We start from the raw sequence: 23,414 nt of genomic DNA on the forward strand, positions 1-23,414 counted from the left end.
ATCATTCACGCATTAAACTGATATTAAATTGTCAAGTTGTAAAGGAAAGACCATTTTACACACGGAACAAAGTACTTAACAAACGACTTGAATTGTAAATGTAACTTAATTACACATCAAAGAATTTACACCATGAAGACCCATCCGTGACTACTATCAAGCATAATACAACTATTTAATTAAATGAGAGTTGAGAGTCAATCAATTTTTGGACTACTTATGTGACGATAATATCAACGTATTGCTTTGACATTTTCAGCTTGTTGTAGGGTATACATGATATTCTGAGTTCCTAATTAATACTTTTACTTTCGACTAATTTGAAGATCTAGACAAGCAACATAAATTCAGCTCTTGTGAAATTGGTATGTTTAACAATACTAAGAATATTGTTTGATTTTTGTTGTATGTAGACCCACACATTTTTTTGTTATATTCATTATCTAAATAGAATCAAATATACAAAATACTTTCGTAAATTCATTCAATTAAAATCCTCCAAAATCTGGTTAAATTCAAGTGCGCCAGAGAAAGTAAGTTATTTCTGATCTTATAGTAGCATCATCGTATAATATTGATGTTGATCATGAGCAGATAAATGAATACATAGAAGTCGCTGACTAAATGACTTTTTAGTTTCTGCGTTTTTTAGCATTAAACATTACATGCACACTATTGGAAATATAAAAAAATGTATTTGTACTCGATGAAAAATAGGAGAAAAACTTGGAGAGCATCGCTTTTCGACCTGTTTCTAGAGCTCGTACAAGTAAATGTTGTAATTGCCTACAATGTACATATATTGATAAACATAGTAGATTTCCAAACGGACTTATAGATTATGTTATTCAATTTGTAACTCAACAGTCCAGGCGATCGATATCACACCATTGTTTCGACGAATATTGAAAACAAAGATATAACCATAACATATAATCATTTTGTCCAGGTATTGCAAATGCGTTATGGGGTTTATTTACAGTGAGATCAATTGAAAATGGCGATTTATCATACATTTAGTAGTAAATACAGTAGTTTTGAATATTTGATAAATAGCCTGTTGTTTAATCCATATCGCGCATTTTTGATGCACACCCTTTATCATACCCTTTATTACACCCTTTATCGCACCCTTTATCACACCCCTACCTTTTTTTTTTTTCATTTATGCAAGCTTCTTAGGAAATATTTCCCCCCAGAATATGTCCAAAATGAACGGTCATTCAGGCGTGGCGCAATTGATTGAATGACGTCATAGTATGGCATGTGACGTCACAAACGTCGAGTTTTCATATTTCTGACAAACGAAATGTATACAACACACCAAAAAATACAATAAACAAAATATCCTTAAAACAACAGCACACACATTGTAAGGTAACACAGGTGCTTCGGATGAGTAATTAGGGAGTTCTTCAAAAGCATTTTAAACAAAACAAAAGTATAACTGAAGGTAACCCAGGAGCTAGGGATCAGAAAGCAGTCCATATATACTTTACTGTTAAAATATATGATAAAGCGTAGACAACATGGCAAAATCCGTATCATATGCCGTATCAACCTCGACCATTTCATCCCTCGGGCCTCAATGCCCTCTGGCTGATATTGGTATATCGGGATGATACGGCATATGATACGGATTTTGCCATGCATTTTTCTCTATTTAATGAGATGCTAAAAGTAATGAATATTTGCTAGAATTTTAGCAAAATATCCTTTAAATGTGACAGCTCTTCTTAAATACGTAAGAATTGTATGCACCTTGGATATAATATATTGATCCTAGCTACAATGAGTATCATACATAAAAGTAGGATAAATAGCCATCTTGAATATCAGGATAAACAATTAAATGAGAAAAGACAGTATTATTGCATTATTTTTCAATGTTTAATGAGATATTTTGTTCTAATTACATCACAGACAAATACAACAACACTCAGAAAATGTCACATTACCACAAATGCAGCAAGTTTCCAATAAAATATTGTTTGAAGTTACCTGATTTTACTAGATTTATGGATCCTTTATTGCCGTTATAACAGTTTCCACAATGACTACATATTTGATGCTTTAAGAGCATGCATTAAATAAAAACAAATGAATTTTATTTCAACAACTTTACATGCGTTACAGTTACGTTTTCGCGTATCATTTTTAATTGAGATCAATATAACACATTCTCGTCCCGGTTATAAGAAATTGAGAAACAGGTAGTTTTTATTTATGTTCTATGTTGTAATTAAACTTACGATACAGATGTAAGAATGGTTGATCAAAGACAAAATCTTGACATTTTGTCATTTATTGTTTTAATGGGATATTGTTTGTAAGTCTCTGTTAAATTCATTCACATCTTCTTTGGACTCGTTACGATTTAGATATTGGCATATGATAATGACACTATCTATTGATGTGATCATATGTTCGCATAATATAAGGATGTTTGTTCTATTTTCTATTGGTTATGGTCCTGTCTACTAGTTTGAGTGAATCATACCTAATCTACTGTTAACTCCTTTAAAGATACAAATACAAACCGGACACATCAATATGATTGAAAGATACTAAAAGATCGGCATTGTTGCTGTTGAGATACATCTATTCTGACTATGCAGATATTTCGTACTTGTTATACTTATATGATAATCAGTAGAGAAAGGCAAACAATATGTGTTCCTTGTGCAGATTTGAATTGTCAATACAGAAATAAAAGATGTGGTATTGATTGACATTTGTCAGATCTGGCCTTTGATAACTTGTTATGAGGTTCGTGTGCAGGTTGCAGATATTTGTCTTTGTTTTACTTCTAACGTGTTTTATATGAACATGTTGCTTTACTCTGTTTATCAATTGTATATGTAGTGATATCTGCTGCTTTCTTTTACATTGTGTATGTTTTGTGTGATATGCTGCTTTGCTTTCTATATAACATGTGCCTTGTGTGTATTAATACATGCTGCGTGTGCGCTACTCTGTGTTTGCTTTGGTTATAGTTGTTGCATATTAATCTGCCGCTACTCGATCATTGGGTTTACTCTGTTATTATATACTATTCAGTTAAAGAACTCATGCTATTTCCTTTAAAAAATCAACAAATAAAAAATTCGATATCGTGCAGTTCTAACTGATTTAATAAATCAGTTTTTATCTGCTTCACAGCAGTAAATAGTTTTGATGATTGAAATTTAGTCAAGTTAACTGTTGATATTTCCTGACATTCGGCGATTCGTAATTGGAAACCTGACTGGCATTCTTAATCACCAGTGGGAGCTCAAATCAACCATTGCGTAAGACATTATCTATTTATATGGACATTGTATTTAACTGTATTTAATGATTCGATATCCTGGCAGAGTACGCGGGATAATACAATGCATTAAACAGACGCGATGTGATTTTCGTTAAGCACATGACAAGATTGCTTAAGGCTTGAGTAAACATGTTGCGCTGTCAACATTGGTAATTAAATTTCTGTGTGAATTTTACAGCTGGATGTCTTATAACGATTTAAGAGGAATTGATTCGCCTCAGATTTAGTCATGTTTTTTACAAGACGTTCAAGGTCTTGAACTTTTGTATGAAAACAGAATATTGTTTAAAGTGACCATTTCTTCCAAATATGTTTTTAAATTATTTGTTCAGAGCATGTTTTAAGTTATAAAGATTTGATATATTAAAATGGGTCTTAAATTAATTTAAATGAGAACATAAGTCACTTAAAACAAGTAAAAAAACATACAATGCAGTTTTCCTTTTCTGTGGAATTCGTATTTGTTTTACATTTTTAAGAATAATTTCTAAATTAATATGGTATGTGCATCATCTGCAATACTGCTAATGTTATAATATAAAAAATAAAAAAAAAAGTAAAGGTAAATTTGCTTTTCACGTGTAAAATTATAATATCTGTTTTGACCCTTTTCCATAATTTAAAGCTTTTAATCATACTGTCCGTATCAACTCGTTTTAGATTGGTTGTGGGTATTTTATGACATTTTCAGTGTCTGTGGCTATATAGATCATGTAATTTGTTTTATCCACCATTTACATAAAAAAAATACCTGTACCAACTCAGGAATATGACTGTTGTTATCCATTCGTTTGATGTGTTTGAGCTTTTGACTTTGGCATTTGATTAAAGACTTGCCTTTTTGAATATTGCTCGGATTTAAGTATTTTTGTGATTTTACATTGTAATAGTAAAGAAACCGTACTGTTCTTGAGCAAATCGTGTGTTTTGTTTTTAAAACAATTTACGTTTGCAACAACCAATCCGTAATATGTCTTTGTCAAGTCTACTTTACTAATTAAGATATAATATGAGATGCAGTTTATTGCATTTTATTTGTCTATTGATGATAGTCGCATACGACCTCTGTGTGACCCCTTTGATTTTGATTATAATAGTTGGTTGCTGTATTGTTGTTGTTTTAATTATAGTTTGAATATGAAGCATGCATAACAATACATTATTTATTGCTGTTAAATGTAGGAACTTTGGTTTTTATAGACTTATTCATACTTTATTGCGTGATTCTTGGACGAAATTATCTTCCATTTCGTTATCTCAATCAGCAGACGACAGGGTCACATGTACCTTTCTTCCATAGACCCACCTCTTAACAAAACACATTTAAACGGAAGAAATTCCGTCTAATATCAGATACCAATTAATCAAATGCTGTAAGGTAAAGCTAAATAAAAGTTTGGTTTTATAAGATCTTATTATAAAGCGGGAATGGAATCTTAGTTGAGTCGTTGTGATAAAATTTTCAGGAACTATGTGAGCAATAAGAAAACTATCTGTAGTAATTGGATTTTGTGTTATTGCAAATAGGTCTGTCAAATACTTTGCCATACTATTAATTCTTAAATTATAATCTAAACCACCAACTGATAGAAAACATTTTCCCCATTACAAATAGCTTAATGTTTTGAAAGCACATTGACTGATTTTCCATTTTCCATTTTGCGTGTGACGTGAAATGGATTGATACTGATATTCTCGGCATCATAATAGCTTGTCTACCACAGGAATATATAATTCAACTTCTTCGTTCATTTGTCCTTTTAAACTTTGTTTTATTTTTATGCGAGGGTCACTGATACGTTTTTTGTAGACGAAACGCACGTCTGGCGTACAATATTTTAATCCCAGTATAAACGATGACAGTTATTAATTTATATTATGATACTGAAAATACACATATTCTATAAGTTTCTATCATAAGTTCCTCTGTAATAAAATATCTGCGACAAAAAAAGGAATAGATAAATAAATGCAACAGCAGTATACAGCTGTTCGAAATTCATAAATCAATTGAGAGAAAAAAAAAAACAAAAAAAAACAAAAAACAAATCCGGGTTACAAACTATGAAATTGTTAATAAAGAGCAAATTGTGCGACCCACTAATCCAATTTGTTCTAGTTGAGTTACATTTACATATTCTCCAGAACTAAATATTAATCAAGCAACACACACGGCTTCCTCCGCCACGTTTCCTAGATTTATACTTTGATTTCACATAAGAGGTGATGTCAGTACCCTTATTTATGATAAACGAGACAATTTTAAATTTTCCCCACCTTAGCACCAACATAATAAGTCAAGCTGCATATTGGATAAAAATTCCAAAACTCATTCAGTATACAAGAGCTGCAGCTGCTACCCATACTTTAAATTAAAAAAAAAAACGTCTTGTTATTGAAAAAAGAGTGCAAGACCTTGGTGATAAACATTAAGTATCAAGTTGATAATTACAATCATAGTTTCGAAGTATTAATTATAAGTACTGACGTTATTTATCATCTTAAATAGCCTTCAATGTTCATTCAATGTTTTTAAATTCATAAATTAGCCTGGATCAGTATTTATAAATCTCGCTATTTCTTTTGATTGTGCTATGTTTTGTTTTCTTGTCTTTCATTTTTGCTATAGAATGTATATATCTAAATTGAAAACTACGTTCAAACCTATGATTGCGTTGGATAAAAACCGCAATTTTTATACGTGTGCATGTAAAATAAATTTCGTTGTAGAAGGGTCTAAAAACAGCACAAACAACATTTTCCAAAAGACCAAAACAAGTGAAAAAGTATATTTAAACAAAACGCATTTGACTAACAGGTCGAACAACTGATGTTCTTTAACCCTGCTGACTGCCATTGGCGATTGCCAAATAAAATTGATCACAAGATGTAACAAAATGGATCTTAATATGAAATTTAATACTAAACAGAAAAAAATTAACTTGTGGGAACGATGTTATGCCACAAACATACGGTGTCAATTTTTTTAGTACACCAGATCCGGATTTCGACAATAAATGTCTCTTCAGTGATGTTAGGGATCGAAACGGTATTTGGAAGGCCATATAAAAAGTACCCTCATTTTTAGAAAAAGTACCTTCATTTTTAGAAAAAGTACCCTCATTTTTAGATAGACTCTTGAATTTTAAGAGTCAATATAGGATGAACGGATCATATAAACCGGAGGGAAAATATGATACAAGTCAAAACGAAAAGATATAAACGAGTCTAAATTGAAAACTACGTTCAAACCTAAAGTATGATTACGTTGGATAAAAACCGCAATTTTTATACGTTTGCATGTAAAACAAATTTCGTTGTAGAAGGGTCTAAAAACAGTACAAACAACATTTTCCAAAAGACCAAAAAAGTGAAAAAATATATTTAAACAAAACGCATTTGACTAACAGGTCGAACAACTGATGTTCTTTAACCCTGCTGACTGCCATTGGCGATTGCCAAATAAAATTGATCACAAGCTGATGTAATAAAATGGATGTATATATATATATATATATATATAGATATAAACAATTGCGGTTTTCATTTAACGCAATCATTGGTTTGAACGTTGTTTTCAATTAAGACTTTGTTATATTTATTTTGTGTGGGCTTGTATTATATTTCCCTTTCGGTTAATATCATCCGTTCATCAAATTTGGACTCTTCAAAACTCATAAGTCATACTAAATTCAGGTAAACAAAATTGCCTTCTAAATGCTTTTCGTTCCCTTACATCACTCAGGAGACATTAATTGTCGAAATCCGGATATGGTGTAAACAAAAATAGCACCTCATTTTGGGGTTTACCATATTTGCCACAAGTTTATTGTTTTCTACTTGGTATTAAATTGATATAGATATCCATATTGTTACACCTTGTAATCACTTTATTTGGCAATCGTCAACTGCAGTCAGCAAGGTTTTTTGAACATCAGTTGTTCGACTTGTTAGTCAAATGCGTTTTGTAAAAATATAGTTTTGCACTCTTTTGATATAAAAGTTTAATCCTGGTATCTATGATGCGTAGATTTAGTCATTTGGAAAGTGTCATGCACACGTATAAAAATTGCCGTTTTTATCCAACGCAATCATAGGTTTGAACGTTGTTTTCAATTAAGGCTTGTTTATATATACACTAAAAATAAAAACTTCGTGCATTGTATCAGAGATCCTTGTTAAATTCCTACAAGAAGGTAACACCTCCCGAAACGAAAGCTTATTTTTATAAGCTAGAGTTAGAGGAGATGATAAGGTCTCTCCGCAATGCTAGGCGGTATTGTAGTAGAAGTTAGAAGAAACAAAAAATACCGGTTCCAGCTCCGGTGCCGGGGAGGACGTAACGAATCAAATCCACTCTAACATCGTTGATTTTCTAGGTGCTTTAAACATATTTTAAGGCCTGGTATTTCTTAATCATAAGAAATCCGATGGACAAAGTATAATTTACAGTTGTAACTACGCTCAGGCAGACATATACATATATCTATTTACAGTGATTGTATGCCTCTAAAAATAGATAAGCATCCTGTAATAATACTGGAGAGATGAGTAGATGATCATTTCTGTACACTAAAAATAAATACTTCGTGTATTTATCAGAGATCCTTGATTAATAAGGTAACACCTGCCGAAGCGAAAGCTTATTTCTAGAGGCTAGAGTTAGAGGTGGGGATAAGGTCTTGCGCAATGCTAGGCGTTGTTGTCGTAGAAGTTGGTTACAAAAAGTACAGGTTCAACCCCCGGCGCCGGGGAGGTAGTAACGAATCAAATCTACTCTAACATCGTTAGGTTGATTTCCTAGGCACTTTGTTTATATATATATAAATATATATAGGCGTACAAAACAATTTTCATTTATGCAGATATATATATTCATAAAATAATTAGTAAAATAAGTAACCAGTTAACAGTTCCAGTTCAATCGATTTCATCATTCCATTGGGACTCTTCGGGATAACTCATATAGCGTCGTTATGGTCGACGTCGTTCAGGAGGTTTGTTACGTTCTGGAATAGTTAGTAATTAAAAGTGTTCGGGATTTAATTTTGATCAGAACGTTGTGATGAAATAACGTTCCATCTTCTTTCAATAGGCTTCATCCCGTCTACATTTGAAAATAAGTATTATTTGAAAACATTTTTTTACCATAAGTGTGAAGATGGCCTTTAATTGGCGAGTTTCTGTATTGTGGGTGTTTTATTTGTTCTTTATAAACTTGAACCCGTTCAGAGAGGCTAATCCCGGTCTGTTCCATATAATTTTAATAACAACCTGGACACGTGATGCATCAAATAAGGTTTGTTGTCTTACAAGTCATATTGGTGTTCACATGAAATTTTCTGCCATCTTTAGATGTTTTTATTTTGCCAAATATTTTATATCTTTATCACAAACCCTGCATCTTGAATTTCTGCAAGACTGTATTTCAAAGTCACTAATCTTCGATTCGAATCGAGCTCTGGTCATTTGTTTCTTTAAGTTTTTAGGTTGCCTTCGGCTGTAGATAAAGTTTCCTTCCAGTATCAATTTTGTCATAGTTTCACCTTCATGTAGAATCGGAAGGTTTGATTTTATTGTATTAAAAACGTTCGGTAGATACTGGGTTCGTAATACTTGAAGTGTCAGTAATTTTGATTTTCGTTTTTCACTTTAGATTAGACCCTCTGGGTATAACTGTTGTGTCAAGTAGCCTTTTAATTCCTTCAAACGTACTTCTCTGCTGGTGGACGCTTCGTCCCCGAGGGTATCACCAGCCCAGTAGTCAACACTTCGGTGTTGACATGAATATGATAGCGTGGTCATTTTTGTAAATTTCCTGTTAACAAAACTTTGAATTTTTCGAAAAACTAAGGATTTTCTTATCCCAGGCATAGATTACCTTAGCCGTATTTGGCACAACTTTTTTTGAATTTTGGATCCTCAATTCTCTTCAACTTTGTACTTGTTTGGCTTTATAAATAGTTTAATATGAGCGTCACTGATGAGACTTTTGTAGACGAAACACGCGTCTGGCGTACTAAATTATAATCCTGGTACCTTTGATAAATATTGTCGGATACTATAGCACAAATCCGTCTGGCCATACAGTAAAGTATATTTCGTTTTGTATTGGACGGATTACACGAGTGAAAATTTAAGTATTGATTGGTGTCTGTGGATTAATAATAATTATCCGTTGTTATTTGTCTGCCTGATTTTAAGATGAGAATATCCAAAAGTGGTAGTTGTATATCACTGGTGTCCATGGTGAATTTAATTGACGGGTGTAAGGAGTTGATTAGATCTTTAAATTTGTATAAATCTTCTTCTGATCTGCTCTAAAATATTATGCAGGCATCTAAATATCTTTTCCAAAATTGAAAGATATAATCACTGAAATTTTGGTCGTATTGGACAGATATTCGTTGAAACATTTGTTGTTCTAAATATCCCATCACTAAATTGGCGTAGGTGGGGGCATGTTTAACGAGGCCGCGATAAGGTACAGGATATATCAAACTAACAAATATAAAAAGATCAATCAATAAAGTATATACTAGTAATACCTTTAAAAAAATATAAAGTTTTACCTGTATATTATATTTATTGAGTTTACGATCATTTTACAAATTGTAATACCTTAAATTGAATGACTCATGGAATAAACGTTATTTTCTGCGATTTTGATGTAAACAAAAATTATCTTGGGGAAATGTTGAAACAGCTAAACTGACCAATTAAAACAGTTAGGATTTAACCTGTCTTAGAATTTGAAACTGATCTAGTGTCAATCATTTCACCATTTCACCCAATGGATATATCAACAAGAGAAGGTAATGACGACAGGGTATTTGGACTTTTTTCCATATTGAATTGAATTGGTATTTTTACAGCTTCATGCTATGTAATGTTTATTTATGTGGTCTATTCTACTGTCCAATATATGCGGTAACCACTCTTATCCGTATTATAGGTAACATCTCAGCAAAAGTTAGAGTTTACACGTAATTTTAAGCAGCAGTAGTATACCGCTGTTCAAAAGTCATAAATTAATTGAGAAAAATTAATCCGAGTTACAAACTAAAACAAACCAAGGAAACACATCACCATTAAAGGAAAACTACAAAACACAAAAAAAAAGCACTGAGGTGCAATAGAAAAAACAAACGACTATGAAACGTACATAGAAACGACCTATTAGATTGCATCTGCAATATTCTCTTTACAGGACATTTTTAAGAAAAAATAGTGGGATGAACCGGGTGTTGTAGCCAGCAAACCTCGCGCATTTTTGTCAATGTTAACCATACCGCTAGAAAAACAGCATAATATGACAGGAATACAGTACAGTTTTAACCATAACAACAAACCCCTTAAAAAAATTAGGACAGTTAGGACAGGTAGGACAGTTAGGACAAAAACTACCTTATAAAAATACGAACTGTGCGTCACATGAATGTATAAAAACGAATTCCCTTGTTTAGTCTTAAATCGATTACTCTGTTGCAAATAGAACCCCAAATATGTTTTTCGTTCTCATGTAATTTTGAGCCTAATAATCATGTTTGATTTTAAACTCTCGAAGAATGCTAAATCATCTAAATTCAACGAAGGCACCACGTGAGTTTCACATTCATATCCTGTTATAGATAAAAGAAAATTTGGGATGAGTGCCAATGAAAACATTTATTCCCAGTCACAATGTGTTAAAGTTAACCATCATATGTCAAAGTACATACGGTCTTCAACACGGAGCTATGACTCCAAACAGCAATCTAGATATGTATCAACAACATGTCTTTCTTGGCACACATGTCCAAGTCTAACTTGAGGCAATATAAGAGGAATAATTTTGGTCTTTTTTTAATATACAAGTCTTTCAAGTTTTCATAATTTGGCCACGAGTGATCTCAGGTGCTCCGGAAGGGTAAACAGATCCTACTCCACATGTGTCACTCGTCTAGTTGCTTATATGATAACGAATCCAGTAAATAGTCTAATTCGGTAGGTCACATTCATGAAAGGGACGGGGATTGTAGTTACGGCGTAAGGAACATATCCGATAATATTTGTGAAACGGTTATTCCATAACTATAAACCAACTCGTGATGTCGTCCGTAAACTTTACGAAGGGATGATTTCAACTTTATCATTTGGAACCTTTGGTTTAATAGTTTCCTTGTATCAAGAAAAGTATGATAGGAAATGCAAGCACGGGAATATTGTTCAAATCTTTCAGACAGTTAATCAATTATCGGATCATATCGTGTCTTTCTGGGGTTCGAGTAGCTAAATCATTAAAGTTGACTACTATAGGCTGGTGTTAATCTTTTGTTAAATGTCATTGTCTGTATGTCTTCGACCTATGAATTTGAACTTCCCTTTGTTATCTTTTGTCTTCGACTTATGAATTTGAACTTCCCTTTGTTATCTTTTGTTTTCGACTTATGAATTTGAACTTCCCTTTGTTATCTTTTGTTTTCGACTTATGAATTTGAACTTCCCTTTGTTATCTTTTGTTTTCGACTTATGAATTTGAACTTCCCTTTGTTATCTTTTGTTTTCGACTTATGAATTTGAACTTCCCTTTGTTATCTTTTGTTTTCGACTTATGAATTTAAACTTCCCTTTGTTATCTTTTGTTTTCGACTTATGAATTTGAACTTCCCTTTGTTATCTTTTGTCTCTCTTTTCACTTTATTTGTTTCTGTTATATATAATTTGATATCGACGAAAAGTTTGTGTTTTATTTTATGACATATTTTATTCAATATTTGCACTTGATATTTTACAGTTATTATACAATGTTCAAATGTGAAAGTTATCTACAAATTCAAAAAACTTTACTTTTTAACATTAATTTATAATATGTTAACTATTTCGCCAGATCTGAAACAAAAGTTTCGTGTGAAAAAAGTTTCGTATATTTGATATTTATATTTATTAATTCGATAAAAAGGCTTTCATCTAAATATAAATAATGTTATTGCAAACATTCGGTGTATTTTCTAACCAATGATTGATCAATAACGTTAACTTATTCGGTGTTTTTCATCTTTTCGGACAGATCCATTTTTCAACAGATCTGTTTTTTATTCAATCGTCTAATCTATCTCTTTCTAGTATCATACATTGCAATACTTTGTTATTACAAGATGACATTTCAATATATGCAAATGATTTTCACTAGTGGCAGAGTGTTAATAGACATTACTTATTACAAGCTTTTAGTTTCAAAATTAAAAAAAAATAATTTCTTGTTATACATATGCACATTTTAAGCTTGATGTACAGACAAACATAGTCCAAATAAAGAACAAATAATGTATGCCCTTGTATTTTCCACCTACAATCGTGTTTCATTAATGAATAAAATGACAACACAGGAATTCAAATAAACCCTTTCAGACCGTCGGATTATATATACACAATCTACATTTTATCCATCTCTTCCCATTACATTGTCAACTTCGTATCACCTCAATCTTAAGAATTTTAGATCGATCATATAACCTAAGAACCTTTCCCGCTCTTACAAAATGCTTTCTATATCAGTAGATGTCTTCAAATGACAGGGAATACAAGCAGAGAAAAGGTTGTCGTTTATATCCTTTCATCAGCAAGACTATATGTTCCAAGGTTTGTTTTTTCACAAAGTACATTTGTTTCTGGTTACGCCATGCAGAATGATTCCAATGGAGAACGTGTATGACACGTTAGTCTCCCACTGATCGAATCTTTCCTTTCGGAAGTTCTTAGTCTTCTCTCAGACAAGCAACATGACATATTACTTAAAGAAGAAAAAAAAACAAGATAATGTTATTGTCAAAATTGACAACCGACAATAATTAGCTGCAGTTCAACACATTTTTCATTTCTTTTCTAAAATTTTGATTGAAGAAGGCGTAGATGATAGGATTTGCTACGTTATAACTAAAGTGCATATAAAATAAAATAATATTTCCACCGACCGCACGCATCGCCATTAACCATGCAGGCAAAAATGCGATGATAAATACTACAGTTACTATAAATAAAATGACTGCTGTTTTTATGTTAGCAACTCTGTGTTTTTCTTTCAAAGATTTAGATCTTATTTGGCGGGATTTCTTTTCTGGAAGTTGTTGCATTTGAACCGTTTCAACTTCTCCGTTTTCTGCCATTGTAAGTTTAGTTGTAACTGCACATGTGTGTGTTGTAACAGTTTGATGCGATGTATTTTGACCGCCATTTAAAAGTCTATTCTTTGATTTTTTGGAACGACGAACAGCTAGGGACCGAAACACAAGACTATAAAGAATAAAAACTAAAATAACCGACACCAAAAATAGAGAGGCACAGAATTTCTGAAAAACACTTCGAACACTTCTACTTATGTATATTTCGTTAGGGATACATAAACCTTTTATCTTAGAAGCATCCATAAGTTCAAGTGTTTCTTTGTTGAATGTTTTATTTTCCTTGATCGATGACAAAGTGATATTGACGGTACCAGAAGGAAAAGTTGTTCGTATCCACTCGTCTTTCAATGCATTTACATTTCCATTAGAAGATAGGAAAGACGAATTAGATTTTGTTTGAGTTTCATTCACTTTCTTATTGCTTTGATTAGGAACTCCGTGAACTAAAGCGGTTATTATTCCTAAAACTGCGGCAAATAGTAAGAGAAAAGCTATAGTCTTCTTAGCCATTTTTACATCGAGAGTATGGTTCCAAGGTCGGCATATTTTAAGGTAACGATCAAATGCAATAACGACCATGATAAATGCTGAAAATGGCACATTAGATGTTATCAAGAACTGGTATATCTTACAAGCTGTGTCGTAATGGATTCGCTTTGAAACATACTCTACTACGATTGTGTATGGAATGATAATAAGGCATGTGAAAAAATCTGTTCCTGCCAAAGTCAATATAAAAATGGTCGTCGTTGTCTTTTCGCGTTTCCGTGCGTACACATATATCACTAACGCATTTCCAATGGTACCAGCAATGCTGAAAAGGGCGAGAATACTCATCACAACTATAATTGCAGGGTAGTCTTCGTGTAACTCTAGACCAGATTTACCTTCTCCAATCATGTTTTCGAGAATCTTTAGCCTAAAAACAAAACAAATACAAACTATGACAATTTTATAAACTAATAAAAGGAGGAAGTACGATATAAATACGAAATTAAGACACAAATAATAAGATACGAATAAGATATCCAACAACAATACGATTATTTGGATTCAAAAATATGTTTAATCGATTTCAATGGTCGAAAAGTTGACTTAACGTACATACAGATGGGTTAAGTATAGAAAGGCCTTTGTTATCAATAAAATAGTGTTTTTTTAATCCAATTACTTATAATGTTGTTTAATATCTTAATTCGTGTTTTATTATTTGTGACCCCCAAGGGTGTCTGGGGTATAGAAATATGTTCACTTGGTCTTCTCCCGACCGGCAGTAAAACGCTTGCCAATGTGGGGCGTCCGTTTGGCTGTGCGGGATATATCAAGTTCGCAGTGACGTCCGGTCAGAAGGGGGACGTTAAATCCGATGCCTCGTGTAAAGAGAGTTCCACGCTCTTTGCAAGTTAAGAACCCTTTCAACAATTTTTTTGAGGGGTCCGTAGGTGGCCTGTTGTAAGGCAAAATTTCTGTCCCTATCCAAGATCCCTCATTTTCCAGTGGCAGTCCAAATTTCCCCGACCATCATTCCAGATGGCCTCTATCATATCAACCTACCTATTGTATTTATTGTGAACTTGTTCTCGTCCTGAGTATGCACGAAATAATTGACACTTGACGTTAAGCAACCAACAATCAATCAATTTATCATTTGTGTCTTATAGATATTGTGTTAAGATTTCAAACGTCCAAAACGGCTAAACTGGCAAAAATTTTCAAATGTTTTCATTAATATTTTCATATGAGCCAACCCCTTACCTAAAACGAAATGTAGATGTCAAATACATGTTCTAGCACAAACATTGTTATATGTTTGAATCTTTTAAAATGTCGCTTTTATACATTCCCCATTTCCCAACTTTATCATAAAAAGATTATATCATTGTTGATAGGATTTAACCTATACGAAATTAAAAAAATAAAAAAAACCATGTGAACATTTGCTATAAGTCGGTTATGTCAATTTAAATAGGTGTATGCCGTCACAAATGTCATTCATATTGTAAAGCGTGATATTTTAGAATACTTTTGAAACAAATGAACATTTTCTAATTTCATTACCTCTCCTTCTAAAGAGTACAATAGCATTATAAACTTATTAAATCTTCTACACAAAAATTAAGATCAGACCTACAAAATAAAATACCATACACTAGTCACTTATTTCGTGTAAATCTGAAAGCATGTCTTAAAGTACCCCCCGTCCCTCCGCCCCCCAAAAAAATCGTCTTTGATCGCAAAAATACCTTCCCAAAATTGTATATGTTATTTGTTTTCTTATATAACAAATTTGCTTCAGTTTTATACATGTATATCTATTATACAGTAATTTTATTAAATTTAATGTTCGCAAAAGTATGAATTATTTCTTAATAATAAGAATGTTTTTTTTTTTATCCCAGGCAGAAAACCCTAGCCGTACTGGTCACAACTTTTTGGAACTTTTGATCCTTAGTGCTCTTCAACTTTGTACTTGTACTAGTTAGTCTTGTATGGATGAAATCACGTTTGGCGTATTAAATTTTAAACCCTGGTACCTTTTGTTAGATATTATTCGTGTGTTTCTCTGCGCTTTATGTTCTCCCATTTATCTGTATTGTAGTCCTGTCATGTAACGTTGTCATTTTTATGTGATATTAAACATTGCCATAAAAGCGGGAGGTTTGCCATGCCACAAAACCAGGTTCAACCCACCATTTTGTTCTTAAAATGTTCTGTATCAAGTCAGAAACATGGCCATTGTTATATTATAGTTCGTTTCTGTGTTTGTTACATTTTAATGTTGTGTTTCTGTTGTTCCGTTGTTCTCTCCTTATATTTGATGCGTTTCCCTCAGTTTCAGTTTGTAACCCGGATTTGTTTTTGTTGAGTTTCGAACAGCGGTATACTACTGTTGCCTTTATTTTGGAGTTGTTTTTCCATCTTTAACCAAAACGAACAAATGTATTGATGTAATGAATTTTTATTTAAACAAACGCGCTTTTATTCTAAAAACCCGATTTATTTGCATATAATACATTAAAGAAGATTGCTTGTTGACTGTTTCTTATTTAATGCTCCAACTTTTAATGGAAAAATTCTCGTATAGTTTGAATAACACTCGTGCAACAATCACAGTTGACTTAAATTGTCTTATACAGAGAGGAAAAAGGTATCAAATTTCAATACATTATTGTTTTGTATAATTATAGTGTCTGAAAAGAGAGAACTAGTTCTATTGTTTACATTGAATTTGACGCTTTTCTGAGCATATCACACATTTAGACTTATTGTGCTGAGATCAAATCTTTACCAATCCTATAAAATTGTTATTTAGGTTAACAAAAGTGAACTATAAATCAAATAATAAAACCAACGCGGTTGCACCTGTAACGGATTTAAAACATATTAGTTGTAGAATAGATGTTTCATTTTTGAATACTGTGCGCTATCTGTAAAAGTGGGTAGATGTTTGTTGTCACTAAAGCATGATCAAAGAAGTTATTAGGATATAAAAACAATTATTAGAGAGAAATTTTCTGGAAGGTCTTCTAAATCTATACTATTAAACGAGAAGACCTCATTTTGTGTGTCGCTTCTCCTCCTTCCACAATAAATTAACCATCATGCCTCTGTGTCCTATAGGTAACATGTATAGTCGCATTTGTCATCCATTCTTATGACCATTCAGTTTGGGTTATTTTGGGATAAAAACGAAAAAGAATGCGTCCGGATATTTTCCCGTCATTAGACAAAACTTTAAGTCAGATTAGACTTCCGGTTTGTGTTTTCTGTACTTTGAACATACAAAGACTATGAATAAGTATATACATTTTATTATAAATTTGCTTTCTGCTATCATTTTGAGTTCTATCATGTATCATTCTTGCTTAACGTTATTCAGTTTGGGTTATATTTGGAGGAAAACGAAAATGAATAATATTTGCTATTTACTATCAATTAGTTTACAGTTAAAAAGAGGGGGGCATTCCTCTCATGCGTCCGTGATTCCCAATATAATCAACAATTTTTTTTCAACGAAATGCCCCCCCCCCCCCCCCAGGCCTGGGATCTGCCTATGGTTTACTTTCAACGGCGGTCACTGCGAATATATTTCTGTATACTTACATACATTTACTATGAATAACTGTATTTGTTATAATTTACTATAAATTCCAATGGTTATCTTGGGGGGACTCTTTACTATGCATGGCGTTCACTGATGTATATATATATATATATATATATATATATATATACGTCTGAGTCAGTGACAACTCTACAACAGATGTATCCTTCGGATCGCCATCAATGATGGTGATACATGGCTGTGTACATAATGTATATACAACTCGTCTAAACATCAACCCAACAATGTTAGATCTGTAAATTTGCTTTCGCAAATTTTTGGTTTTTCCCTCCTTCTTGGTCTAGCGGGACGGCTGCAGTGCAGGCGATTTGGTGTCATGATATCACAGTAGCATGGGTTCGAATCCCGGCGAGGGAAGAACCAAAAATTTGCGAAAGCAAATTTACAGATCTAACATTGTTGGGTTGATGTTTAGACGAGTTGTATATACATTATGTACACAGCCATGTATCACCATCATTGATGGCGATCCGATGGATACATCTGTTGTAGAGTTGTCACTGACTCAGACGTACTTATAAATGTAATTATTGTCTGTGACTGTATATTACATTAATTTGTAGGATCCTTTACTATAGATAATTTAGCTGATCTGTAACAATAACATCTTCATGCCTTATATATTATGTACTGTAGTACGCCGCTAGATTGAAACTGACGAGGAAAGGTAACATACCGCCAGCGAAAGCTCTTTTTTTGAGAGCCCAGGTGGTAGTGTGGTCTAGCGGGACGGCTGCAGTGCAGACGATTTGGTGTCATGATATCACAGTAGCATGGGTTCGAATCCCGGCGAGGGAAGAACCAAAACTTTGCGAAAGCAAATTTACAGATCTAACATTGTTGGGTTGATGTTTAGACGAGTTGTATATATATATATATATATATATATATATATATATATATATATATATATATATATATATATATATATATATATATACAAGTACCTTTGACTTTTGATACCTCTCCTGAAATTCTCTGTATAGTAATTAAAGTATATGTGCATGTTCATAGGGTATAAAAATCGGTATTTGGAAAATATTGGGAGGGCATATAAAAAATGCCCAGTCCCTAAGTACCTTTGACTTTTGATATCTCTCCTGAAATTCTCCAGTCAGTATATTTTTTTACAGTTTAAATACGCTCTATTTCCTCGCGATTTCGCGGGTGTGTTCTAGTAGAAATATGAAATAAAAAAAAACAACATACAATTGAGTGTTTGATTAAAGTTCATTATTAATTGAAATTAGAATAATAAAGTATTTGCCAAACATGAATAAAATGTCATTTTTCCTTTTGAAATAATTGTTACAAACGGGAGGAATCCGATATAAATCTCTTGATTCCAATTCTACTAATTGACTTAATATTGTTGACATTTGGGCATCACATTTAAAAAAACAATTAAGAAAGTTATAAAACGACCCATTTTACCTTTACAACAATTTACAAGCTCTTGCTTAGCGTTTTGTTCGTCAAACACATCAAACAAACTGATAGCAATTGTCATATTCTTAACTTTGTAAATCCGTTTCCATTAAAATATGTTTTTGCTTTCAATACCTCTGATCTGTTAAGTTGTTCACTAACTAGAAATTAGATACCTATTTGTTATAGTGTGTACTGAAGTCTATGGAAATAAAAGGAATTAATAATGCTTCGATTGTAAAATGAACTATTTGGATGTTTAAGATTAACTATCTGTTTTTGATGGTCCTTTCAGTATGCTTGAAAGATAATCAGACACAAGTTGTTTGCTATTTCCTTTTTTCTTTTTTCGATATTCAAATTTGAAAAATATTTAAAGTCCAAACTGTTTTTTTGTCTATTTTTCCCCCGGTTTAAAGATATGATTTGTCAACACTCTACAATACATCTCCATACAATCGTATTGAAATCTGATGGATATTTTTATTAGTTGTGTATCGTTTGTTATTGTATCCGTCAAGATTTTTATTATTTTTTATTGATCATATTCGAACAAATTTAGTGATACATTGTACATTTATATTGTACTGCAATGAAATTGCTTCATCGTTACAAAGAAAGCACAGGGAAGGTAAACAATAAGTTAGGCAAAATAAAGTTCAGAGAGAAACCACTTTTGTTTCTGTCAATATTTATACCGTAAAGTACCATCTAGCATTTCGAATTTGTGTTCATTAAACACATTTGCAAAAGATGTCCCTATCTACCCACTATTCATATATATGTGAAGGTATTGTCACGTCTTATAACATCTATTCAAATCATGCTTGCTAAGAATTCCATTCAAGCCGGTGCCAGTGGCCGTCTTCTATTCTTTGTTTGCGTTTTTTTTTCATTGTGCATTCAATTATTTTGTGTCATGTATACTCCATATTCTTTGTTTTACTATCATTATTACGTCAGCAGAGAGTGCTACAAAAGAGTTCAATCTGATTTTTAAGGGAGCATTTCTAGGCGGCCGTTATTATAATTGTAAGAATAATCTACTCACCCTTCCTTGGCCATTACAATGCAGGTCAAATATATCCGATAGACTAATTTCTGCAAATAATAATAATAAAATGATATGATATAAAAACGTATTGAAAAAAATGAGTTTATTTATCACGATTTTAAGTCCGGTCTAATTTAGGACTTCAATCAAATGTGACCGAAAAGTGAAAAATACTGATCTTTTGTGTAGTAGTCAAAAATAGATACAACAAATATTACGTAAAACACAAGAGATGATACAAGTCTGTCAGTATTTACATTTTAAGTAAGATCCATTGATGTCTGTTTTCCGCTCTTCGGTCGGATTGTTGTCTTTTTACACATTCCTCATTTCCATTCTTATCTTATTAAAGGTATATCATATAACAGTAAAACATTAAAAAAAAAAATATTATATATTTACAAAAAGTAATATTTTTACAAAAACACAATCATTATTCAAACGCCGATTTTGAACCTTCATTCATCTGAAGTGCTTTTCTGGATTACACTTTAGCAGGATTTCACAAAGCTAACTGCTTATGACATATAATGTATAAAAACAGAAACGTCTGAGGCATTACAGATTGATTCCTACATGAAGCACAGACATGTGCTGGGAGTGATGTAACTCTTGTAGTGATCGATATAATCATTAATTTCCTTATTTCTGTTCATTTGGAACGTTTTATAGAATTGAAAGAAATCCAAATTAATATAAGATGCATGTGCCAATCCCATGTATTAAGAAATAATAACAGATAGACATTTCTTTTCCGAAAAGACAATTATTCACTTGTCAAAAACTATCACGATATAGTGTCTAAATGATTCCGAAAAGGTCTTATTAAGATGAGCATTCAAAATACATTTTTTATTTTGCTGACAACTGACATAGTAACGGGATATGTAAACTGTGAAAATTTGGTTATATCAAGCGTCCAGTTATGCGATGATTGATGTATGATGCAAGCAATTAAGTAAAGAAACCAAAACAAACTTCAAGTTGTTGAATTCACATTACAGAAAGCAAAGTATTCTGTCAATTATCGCTAGATATATTAAACATTCACGCGATTGTTATCGTAGTCAAATGCATCATTGACAATTTATCAAACTGTTGTTCAAATTATGTCGAGTAATCGTGTTCTTTTTGAAAAAAAAAAATTATGCGAAATCAGACTGTAGGTGTAAACAAGTTGTAACATTATTTCATTTTTAAAACAAGTAGAAAAAGTTAAAATTCATATATCACCATCAAAAAGTACAATCAAAGATATATAGTCAATCAGTACACATTCTTCTACAACAGAGATAAATCTTAAAAAGGTAAAAAATAAAAATTCCAAACTCCAATGAAAATTTGAAAATCAGTTTTCCACAATAAAACATGTTAAAAGCAAACAAAAACAAACACACGAAACGAATGGAGAACAACTGTCATATTCATAACTTTGTACAGACATTTCCTTATTTAGAATATTGTGGATTACGCCTGGTTCCGTCGATAGCTAGATCTCTCACTTGTATTGCAGTTGCCTACATTTTGTTTATATTGACAATAATGAAAAATCATGCTTATTTTATGTGATTTTAGACAAGATTTTTTAATTTTTCATATATTGTTTTAATATGTATGATTGGTATTTACTTTTTTTGTGGGAGTCATTTTTGTTGTATTTTATTTCATTATTCACATCTGACAACGTGTATTTGTTAGGTTTTTGTCTTCGATTTGATTCAAATATCCTGCTAAATGTGCAGGTTATTAGAGTAATTTTTATTTCTCAAATAGGGCGCTTCATAAAACTTCATCTTCATCATTATTTTTAAAGCTATTAATCGACCTGAGTCTAGAAAAGTATAAACTATTTTACCGAGTCTAGTACACATATTGAACTAATACCAACCATCCAAAATGACAAAAAAAATAAGGACATTACGAAAAGTAAGCACAAAATAACGATGTTCTTAGATTGTGAAAGGCACATGAATATGTTTCTGTGTTTAACTTTTTGTTCCTTTCTTATCATAACAAATAGCTAGAGCGTATTGTACTTCTATGAACCTTAGTTTCCATTGTTGTATGAAATGTTTAATGTAAAATGGTGCATATATGAATGAAGGAGATAAGCGGTTTATATCATTTGGACAAACATAATAAAACAATAAAATAGAAGTCATCTAGAGGTCATGTATTGTATCAGTGTATCGAGTAATTAAAGTTACGTTGGTTACTCATCTGCATACTCCTTACTTGAACTGTTTGTTTGAAAACAAACAGAAATAAAATATTCTGCATCGTTAAGTAATTTGAAAAGTGGTATAAAAATCTACATAATTGCTATCAATATATTCACTACACTGGAACACAAACTGGACAAATATTATACACTCGGTTAAGGATGCATAGAATTTGCTTAAATGAATATTTGTTTAGACGGAATCTACTAGATGCTTCAAATTACTTATGCAGTCTAATCGATTCTGGCCCTCTATTTAATTGTAAAAAGTATGACGCACCGTGTAATGAAATGATTTTCTCAATTAATCATCCAGTCATACGAAACACAAACCTTCTTCTATTCGTCTTACTAGCTCTAACTTTAAATCAGACGAAAGACATTTCGCCATTCAGAGAGATTTACAAGTTGTCAAAGTGGTGTTTCTGCTTAACATTTATATATAATTTATAGTATTGTTTCTTTTTATTTTCTTTTATTGCATTAATAATGTTTTTCTATTATTTGTTTTAAGGCATATTAAATTATAAGCATAGCAACTTTGATATTTTTTTTATTAAATAATCTATTTTTATCATTGCCTGCTATTTTCATTAATTCCTTAATTAGAAATAATATTTCAAGGAAAAGTATAAAATATAAAGAATTACACTGTGTTGTCTAATTTTAAATAATCATTTACCGATTGAGAGAAAAAAATCCGAGTTATAAACTAAAACCGAGAGAAAAAAAATTATAAGAGCACGAAGAGGGAACAAACGGAACACTAGCAACACTGACGTGTAACAAAAACGAATGCCAACGTGTGACATATTTGTTTTTCGTGCAATCTTTTATATAAATAAGACCGTTAGTTTTCTCGTTTGAATTGTTTTACATTGTCACATCGGGGCCTTTTATAGCTGACTTGGCCCTGGTTGCATGGCTAGCAAGGCCTTCCGCTTTAAGATAATGTTAAAAAATATATAAAACTTTATACCATGCTTTATTTGTAATAACGATAAATAAGTATGTAAGAAATATCAAATAGAGCAAACAATATATCAGTATGAGTCTTCTTATGAACGGCGATTTCAAACAAGCTGTTATAGTAGAATAGTTAAATCTGT

General features: G+C 32.0%; 1 protein-coding gene across 1 annotated transcript; it reads right to left on the bottom strand.

The window, feature by feature from the left end:
• Nucleotides 1–12,049: 12,049 nt before the first annotated feature.
• Nucleotides 12,050–20,128, bottom strand: LOC143056670 (uncharacterized). The gene is made up of 2 exons (XM_076229825.1): nt 20,082–20,128; nt 12,050–14,395 (listed from the first exon to the last, which is right to left on the bottom strand). Exons 1-2 carry the CDS (start codon nt 20,093–20,095, stop codon nt 13,144–13,146), a joined length of 1,266 nt encoding a protein of 421 aa, XP_076085940.1. The 5' UTR covers nt 20,096–20,128; the 3' UTR covers nt 12,050–13,143.
• Between the last annotated feature and the right edge of the window lie 3,286 nt (nt 20,129–23,414).

This window comes from Mytilus galloprovincialis, chromosome 13, assembly GCF_965363235.1.
Source record: "Mytilus galloprovincialis chromosome 13, xbMytGall1.hap1.1, whole genome shotgun sequence".
In the NCBI taxonomy this organism is placed as follows: Eukaryota; Metazoa; Mollusca; class Bivalvia; order Mytilida; family Mytilidae; genus Mytilus; species Mytilus galloprovincialis.